This window comes from Pollachius pollachius, assembly GCF_949987615.1.
Source record: "Pollachius pollachius genome assembly, chromosome: 12".
In the NCBI taxonomy this organism is placed as follows: domain Eukaryota; kingdom Metazoa; phylum Chordata; class Actinopteri; order Gadiformes; family Gadidae; genus Pollachius; species Pollachius pollachius.
The window spans coordinates 16,185,338-16,193,831 of NC_136945.1; the positions used below are offsets into that span (position 1 = coordinate 16,185,338).

The following is an 8,494-nucleotide window of genomic DNA, read 5'->3' on the forward strand; positions in this document are numbered from 1 at the left end:
TGGTGTGTTCCTGAATCCTCGGACGCCAGCCTTCCGAGCTGCGGGGCAAACAACACAACTTTACATTGTATTGCACGCCCAGCAAGACCGTGCAATGCATTAATTGGTGACCGGAATAAAGTAGCAATGTAATCAAGTGTGTAAGAGCATTTCTAATCAACATTAAAATGACGAACGTTGTACAAATACAAAGAAAATGAATCTCAAACACAAAACAAATAAAGATTTCCCGACTTCCGACTCGGAAGGCTGGCGTCCGAGGATTCAGGAACCCATCATTAGCTCAGACCAAATCAACTTGATTGGTTGTTGCGTTGACCACTCATTGTGTAGATAAGACGTGTGCTGGGAATTTCTTGATCACGTCAATCTTTTGTCTAAACTGAGCAGGAATAAAGAGTCATCCGAAATTTTAACAATTAGGGTCATATATTTGGGTTCTAAAGGTACAATAACATACAACAAACAAACAATAAACATACTAACAAACGTAGATCCGAGGCCTCAGATGGGAGTTTGCCCTCTCTTAAAGAACTCCGCAGGGAGAAGTCCAATGCATTGACAAAAGCAAGGACTTCTAATACAGTGTTGCCAGGATGCTGAAAACAGCTTCACCCCTCATTAAAACTATAGTATTGGTTAACCAGATGGTAAACTATTTGATGGACCTCCTCAGGATGTCTTAAAGGGGGGGACCTAGACGTGCCTAATCAGTTGGAGCTCTGGCTTCTGGCATCTGTTGCTGCAAAACATTTTGTAATGGTTCAATCTCTTTCATGTGTGACACTGTGCTCATATGCTGGGAAATTTGCTCACTACAGGTTAATACCAGTTATACCACTAGGCCTATCCTTTATTCTGCTAAATCACTTTTACGCCTTAGCCGTCATTTCACATCAATATTACAATACTATTACTCTCCTTATAAACCTCCCTTTTAAAAATGTTTAGACTGTTTCACTAAATTCAGATAATCTATATTTTGGAATCATTACCTTAAAATTTGATCTAAAAGTAATAACACACCAATGCTGATGCCTCTAGTCTAGAAGACAATTCCCCTTTAGTTGTAATTGTCGGATATCACTTATTAACAGTTGTTGCTACTCTTTATTCAATCTTTCAACTTGATCTGTTCATATTTATCACAGTTTAGCTATTTGTTTAATTAACTTACACTTTATTTGTTTCAGCTATTTTACCTTTTAAAATGGCTTGTATGATGACTCCATTTAATCTTCAAACTTTTAAACAATCCTTTGCATCTTAAACTTTATTAAAACATATTTTCAACTGCACTTCACCCTACACCTGACCTTCTGTTTGGAGGTCAACGAACTCAAACCAAGATTATGGTCGGGGACTTAGGTAGAAAGTAGCACACAGGGATAGAGGGACACGGTGCATTTTCTTTCAGGTGTTAAGATCAATTATCCACCTCTTTTTGACGCAAGCCCCCCTCCCAATCCCCCGGTAATCTAACATTCACCAGTTTAAGGCTAAGTAGGAAGGTATAAAGCCTCCCAACCGGCCTTCACTGGTGGAGTCGATCAAGACGGTTGCTTGGAGCTGCTAGAGATGGGCTGGGACAGTGGACACAATGAGCCTAACGGCACAGAAGGAAAGAACTTCTACATCCCCATGTCCAACAGGACTGGGATTGTACGAAACCCCTTCGAATACCAGCAGTACTATCTTGCCGATCCCATCATGTTCAAGATGTTGGCTGTCTACATGTTCTTCCTGATCTGCACCGGAACCCCCATCAACGCTCTCACGTTGCTGGTCACCTTCCAGAACAAGAAGCTCCAACAACCCCTGAACTTCATCCTGGTCAACCTGGCTGTGGCTGGTCTCATCATGTGCTGCTTTGGCTTCACCATCACCATCACATCTGCCGTCAACGGCTACTTCATCCTGGGAGCAACCGCGTGCGCCGTGGAGGGATTCATGGCTACGCTAGGAGGTAAAGACCAGAACCTCTTCCTGCCTTGCTTTGGCATTCGTCGTCATTGCTTTCTAACCCTGTTTTTTCGATCGCTGATTATTAGCTTTACTGTAAAGCTTTAACATGCATATCACAATTGATGCAACAACAGTACAACAAATAAGGAGTCAAGTGAATCCTGATCAATTCCCCACACTTTTGTTCTCCAGGTGAAGTAGCTCTGTGGTCCCTGGTGGTCCTGGCTGTGGAGAGATACATTGTGGTCTGCAAACCCATGGGAAGCTTCAAGTTCACCAACACCCACGCCGGTGCCGGAGTTGCTTTCACCTGGATCATGGCTTTCGCTTGCGCCGGCCCACCGCTGTTCGGATGGTCCAGGTATGTGACATCACGTGTTTAAAAATGGAAGAACGTGCCGATTATATTGAAGAATTGTTCCCATCAAATTTTGATGTCCCAGTTTTCTTTCTATTAAATATCAACATAATGGTTGCTGATATCCTGATCAATGATTAACCTCACGAAATAATAAATCTCCCCCAGGTACCTTCCAGAGGGCATGCAGTGCTCCTGTGGACCAGACTACTACACCCTGGCTGAAGGCTACAACAACGAGTCATATGTCATCTACATGTTTGTTGTCCACTTCATCGTTCCAGTCTTCCTCATCTGCTTCACCTACGGAAGCCTTGTGCTGACCGTCAAAGCTGTAAGTGACCTGTATCCAAAACGTGTGTTGGAATTGTACTTAATACGTGACAACCATTTCTTAGTGGAAAACCAGGTAACTTTAAAGCACCTTATTTCAACGTTTATTCTCATCTGTTCTCTTCCACCATATATAGGCTGCAGCCCAACAGCAGGAGTCTGCCTCCACCCAGAAGGCTGAGAAGGAAGTGACCCGCATGTGCATCCTGATGGTCCTAGGCTTCCTGGTGGCATGGACCCCATATGCCTCCCTGACCGCCTGGATCTTCTTCAACAGGGGAGCCCAATTCACTGCCATCAGCATGGCCATCCCTGCCTTCTTTGCAAAGAGCTCAGCGCTGTACAACCCCGTCATCTATGTGCTGTTCAACAAGCAGGTGGGTTTATCGCTCACATCATCCAGTCCACTTTTCCCTTTTCGGTTCCAGTTTCTACAACCCTGTAACCTGACGTATGTTGTACGGTAAACAAATATATGCTTTCTTGTCTCATTCCAGTTCCGTAACTGCATGCTCAGCACCATTGGAATGGGAAGCGCAGTGGATGATGAGTCCTCAGTGTCTGGCAGCAAGACAGAAGTCTCCAGTGTGTCCACAGCCTCGTAAAGATAACCCGAAAACTGTGTGTTTTTCTGGTTTGTGGTTTCTGAATGCAAAGACATTTTTACAATCTCTGGACATTCTTCTCCGTGCTACTTTGGTTGGAATAACTCTTTCCATGGGTTGAACCTCATCATATCTGAGGAAAAAACAGGACACCTGTTAGCATCCATTCACTTCACTGTGACCCAAGAGAACAGTCTGGACCGCATCAGCTGTTCATTGCGATCGATGTGTGTGTGTGTGTGTGTGTGTGTGTGTGTGTGTGTGTGTGTGTGTGTGTGTGTCAGACTCGGCCGCAGGTGAGGGAGTCATTCACCTACATTAGGCCATCATGGCAGGAAATGGCATTTTCTGAAAGATGGTTTTCTGAGATCTAAGCAGAATGTCTTGGTGTTCTCTAGAACAAAGTATTTTCAAGTTGATGGGAACACACATCAATACTGTTAAAGGACCTTCATGCTTTCAGGAACAAACAAATGTATATTTTTTTGGTGGAAAGTACAACAATTATTTCATGGATGTTGTCATCTTGTATTTTATAATTGACTCAAACACTTAGACATAGATATATAAATAAATGCATGCATATGATTTTGTTGTCATGTCCTCTTTACTTCAGCCGCTGGTGCTATCAACTATTCAGGTGGCATGGGCTTCTCTCCAGAAGTCTAAGACGATAGACACCAGGGTCCTCCCTTTTTCTACTTAATGTTTACTATTTTACCCTGTATACTTTTACTATACTGACGAACACAGCCCACATGAAGTGAAGATCAGGAAGTGTGTATCGCATTAGGCCAGAGAAACCAGAGCAGGCCAGATATAGTCACCGACACTCAAAACACTCCCAGTATGAAGGGAAAAAACATGTCTTCACTCCAAACTGGGAAGTATGGTGTACTGGGAATAACATCACTTCAAGTGTCAAACAATATCACTTATTTAAAAGTCGCACACTCAATCTTTGGTTGCCATCTGACCCTAACTTGTAGTTTGTCGTCTTCATGTTCCCAGTCCATCCAGAGATTGAAATTAGTTTTCATAAATCCCCTCTCTACTACTGTAGCGGTCAGAGCCTGGGTGGAATATAATCCTAAATGGATTACATCCCTGGTTTCACACCTAGATTTTCTAGCAACCACATGATTCAGCCAATGAGAACAAACATAGGAAGGAAGAGTATAGGCGTGTGTTTAAGTTTTACAATTTATTTGATGGTTTCGTTTCACCGTTTGACTGTGACCCTGTCCATGGGATTCAAGATATGCCTAAATGTACCAGAACACCTCCCCCCATTTATCTATGATAAGACACGATAACACTTCCTCAATATAATACGATCAGAAATGTCAATGTTTTATGAAGAAATAAGGATCTTTTGGAAATGGTGTCCGAGAGGAAGGCGCTCTTTTAAATGGTGAACAAATACTGCCTTCTGAGAGTGTCGCCGGCTTGCAGTAACTGAGCACTCTTTACGTTTGGCATGGGACCGCTGCCCATCAAGGTGAGGCCATTTAATTGCCTCAAGTGGATGCTGTCCGAAGGTGTAATTTCATTAGGACGCTATCCTTTAAGTTTGGACGCATCTAACCTGGTTTTAAACGGATGAATGCATGCAGGCTGGGAGGCAGCTGGTCAGGAGGCTCAGGATGGGAGCAGAGGTTTTCTAGTGGGACGCATGTGGAAGGAGTCCCAGCAAGGCTGTCTCTGGGACACAGATCCTCACGTGTTACACAGATCAATATGTTAGCACACATTATGCAAAACATACATTTAACTATTTGAGACAAGGCCTACATTGTAGCATATCTAAATTCACATTGTGCAAGTTATTTATGTTATGCGTTCGTGATAGATTGTGTTCATGTTCGATTGGTATAATTTTCCGTGTTATCATTCAACTGTAAACTCTTGATTTGTGTTGTTTGTGTATTGATTGACGTTGAATCTTTATTGCATTCAGTTGCATTACCAGTGTTCACCGTAGCTACGGTAATCCCTTTATGATCCGTCAAACACAGGTTGATGTGGTTATGACCTCCTGTGTTTACTTCATTAGACCGTTCCAGTCTTGTGATGTGATTACTTGAACAACCAATAGACTCCCAAACTCAATTACTCCATGAAATGATCACTTCTAAGTTAATCTAACACATCCCCGTGGTCAGCATGTCAAACAAATAACAAGTTTAGGAAACGTTGGTTAAAACAGAGATCATGCAGCATTGTTTCCGAAGATATAGTTAGAATAATTATGAAAAGACAGTTAGAATTAATTGTATGTGTGTGAACAAGAAAAGCAACCCCCTATTCCTTTCGTTATTGTTTTTTGTTGTTTTGGCATAGGATGAAATCAAAATGGGTGTGCCGTTATGAAAAGGCAGTTACTTTGACCTTTGTTTATGCTAACCGTGAGAACTCAGTGCTCAGTTAAGGCCTTCACTGAGCATGTAGAGGTCTATGTGTCACGCCCTGTGTGTTGCTATATAGTTAGTTCAGTAAACACTATTTTAAGTCATCTAAGGTAATCATTTTATTAAGTATTGAACGAGGAGTCTTCAAGTGCATTTCTGAAAATCAACCTATGAATCTTGTTTGGAATAATTAATCCAGGGGGAGGGGGGGAAGAGGAGTTGGTTTGTTTATCCCCTTGAGTGCACTGAAAGGCCTACCTTGCTGATCGGTTGCCGGCCAGGCTTCTGATGCTCTGGGTTTGAATCAAGAGGCAACCGTTGGGGATTTCCGGCCCGTAGTGAGGACATTTTATCATAGAGAGAAGATGATTCTATTCACTTATATAATTTTGAGGGCGAAAAGCCACAACACAAATTAAGCTCACTTTATTATTTAGAACTTTTGTTAATCCAATTTTGGCTTCCTCCTTACATTCGTTGATGGTTAATAATCTGTACCGAACAAATCTCATAGGCCTGTTCAACAACCTTTTATTTTCCCTAACCAGATACCGCTCACAATAATGTTAAGAACTAACTGGGTGATAACATACTAAAACCACTTTTGTTATTTTTGAAGCCATATATGATAAAATCCCTGTCGTATATTAACTCATTGTAATCAATGTGTATTAATTAGCATATATGTGTATTAATTGGCAAATATACTTTTTTAGCATTAGGCAATATGCATAACTTATGAATGAATTTCGCAAGTGAATTTCGTAAGTGAATTTTGTATGTTAAACTTATGAATTTAACATTACTAACAATTCCCAACTCCAAAGACATGGAGGGCTGTCATTGTAAAGCAGCCCTTTCATATACCCTATAGAGCTTTTACATCCGAATGCATTATGGGAGTTTTGGAGAATATATTGTCACATTGAGAATACACTGAAGAGAGTTTTACAGCAGTTCTGTAAAATCCTGAGTCAACATAAATATACCATAAGCTACGCTAATTAAAACTCTTTTCCTAGGAGGAGAAAAGCTGTGCCAGTTTCAAACATGAAGTCTTCCCATAATGAAACATTGTCATTTGATAATTGATTACGTAACAATAACTAACATACCAATGCTCCATTGCTTTCAAAATGGAGGTCAACGCGATGTGATGTTGCGATGACAAGCGATATTGCCTGTATAAATAAAGGTTTGATCACCCTATTAACTAACCCTATTACCAATAACGTAAGAGAGAGAGAGTGAGAGAGAGGGATAAAGAGAGAGCGAACAAGAGAACAAGAGAGCAAGAGAGCAAGCAAGAGAGAGAGAGAGAGCGAGAGGGTGCGTGAGAGAGAGAGCAAGAGTGCTTGAGAGAGAGAGAGAGAGAGAGAGAGAGAGAGAGAGAGAGAATGAGAGAGAGAGAGAGAGAGGGATAAAGAGAGAGCGAACAAGAGAACAAGAGAGCAAGAGAGCAAGCAAGAGAGAGAGAGAGAGAGAGAGCGAGAGGGTGCGTGAGAGAGAGAGCAAGAGTGCTTGAGAGAGAGAGAGAGAGAGAGAGAGAGAGAGTGATGTTAGAAAAGGGCAAGCATGCAACATTTGTCAATAGATCTTGGTTAATATGTCAATGTCTCCGAGGGGGATTTCCCGCCAAGGAGCTTCTCTCTATCCGCTTAATGTACAAAAAGTTCCCCGACATGCTGTTAACGAGGAGGGGGTTTGTTCACCACTCCTCCCCCCCTTAATCCATAAAGCCTAACAAATTGGATTCCCACCTCGTACCTAATGCGAAGCTCAAGCTACGACCATGTGTCGGACATGGCACCTGTCACTCTCAATCCGATCCGAATGTCAAGTTGCTCACTGCACCTCCACACGGACGTCAGTGGTCAAAAGAGTCGTAAGGTCATTATTAAATGGTATGCTTGCTTGTTTTGTTTCCACCCAGGGCCATTTTATCCCCCCTGCGGTCCCAGCACTACCTCCTATGATTTATTGTTACTTCTCTTATTATCCACTCTCCGTTGACACTGATTCGAGTATAATTAAATAGCACACATCCAGGTTCCTCTAATGCAGGGTTCTCAAACTCAACTTACCTGGGGGCCGCCGGAGGTAGAGTCTGTGTCAGGCTGGGCCGCATCAAGTATTCCACAGAAAAAAGGAGAACAACTGACCCAATCTAAGTTAATGATCGGGCTATAATAAGATCACGTTGGCTATGTAATCGCTGGGACAGCGATTACATAGCAGGGGACTGTCCCGGCAAAACCGGGACAGCTGGTCACCCTATCACAAGTGATAAAAAAGTGTGGCAAGACACTCAGCAAAAATGTGCGTTTGACAACAACGCGCGGGCCGCACTAACACTAAACTTTGATGTCAAGTAGGGGGCCACAAAATATCATCCCGCGGGCCTCAATTGGCCCCCGGGCCGAGTTTGAGACCCCTGCTCTAATGGTTGGTCTGACGATATTTTAATAAGGCATGAAGGCCATAAGGTATTATAACCCATTCGATTTGTATTTCATATAACTCTACCTTTGACAAACTCTACCTATAAGCAGAAATCAATATTATTCATGTATTACAATAAATAAACACATTGAAAAGATGGTCAAAAGATGACATTACATGTAATTTCTTGCCACTTTGACGGTATTTTACAGATATTTTGCAAAACAATAAAAAAAATAAAACGAAACACAATATAACATTAAAATGATATCCATACCAGAATAGCCCTTTATAACACATCCTAAGAATCGATTTTCGCATGCATCTATCTACCACTTTGCATATACATGACGGTCATGTTTCGTTCGATTTAAATAGGG

At 42.0% G+C, this 8,494-nt stretch overlaps 1 protein-coding gene across 1 annotated transcript; it reads left to right on the forward strand.

Annotated features, from left to right (window-relative positions):
* Positions 1 to 1,578: 1,578 nt before the first annotated feature.
* On the forward strand, positions 1,579 to 3,261 carry LOC307084076 (green-sensitive opsin-like; the record flags this gene model as incomplete). Its single annotated transcript, XM_079748230.1, has 5 exons — positions 1,579 to 1,966; positions 2,158 to 2,326; positions 2,492 to 2,657; positions 2,794 to 3,033; positions 3,154 to 3,261. The coding sequence occupies 5 exons, from the start codon at positions 1,579 to 1,581 to the stop codon at positions 3,259 to 3,261; spliced, it is 1,071 nt and encodes a 356-aa protein (XP_079604356.1).
* Between the last annotated feature and the right edge of the window lie 5,233 nt (positions 3,262 to 8,494).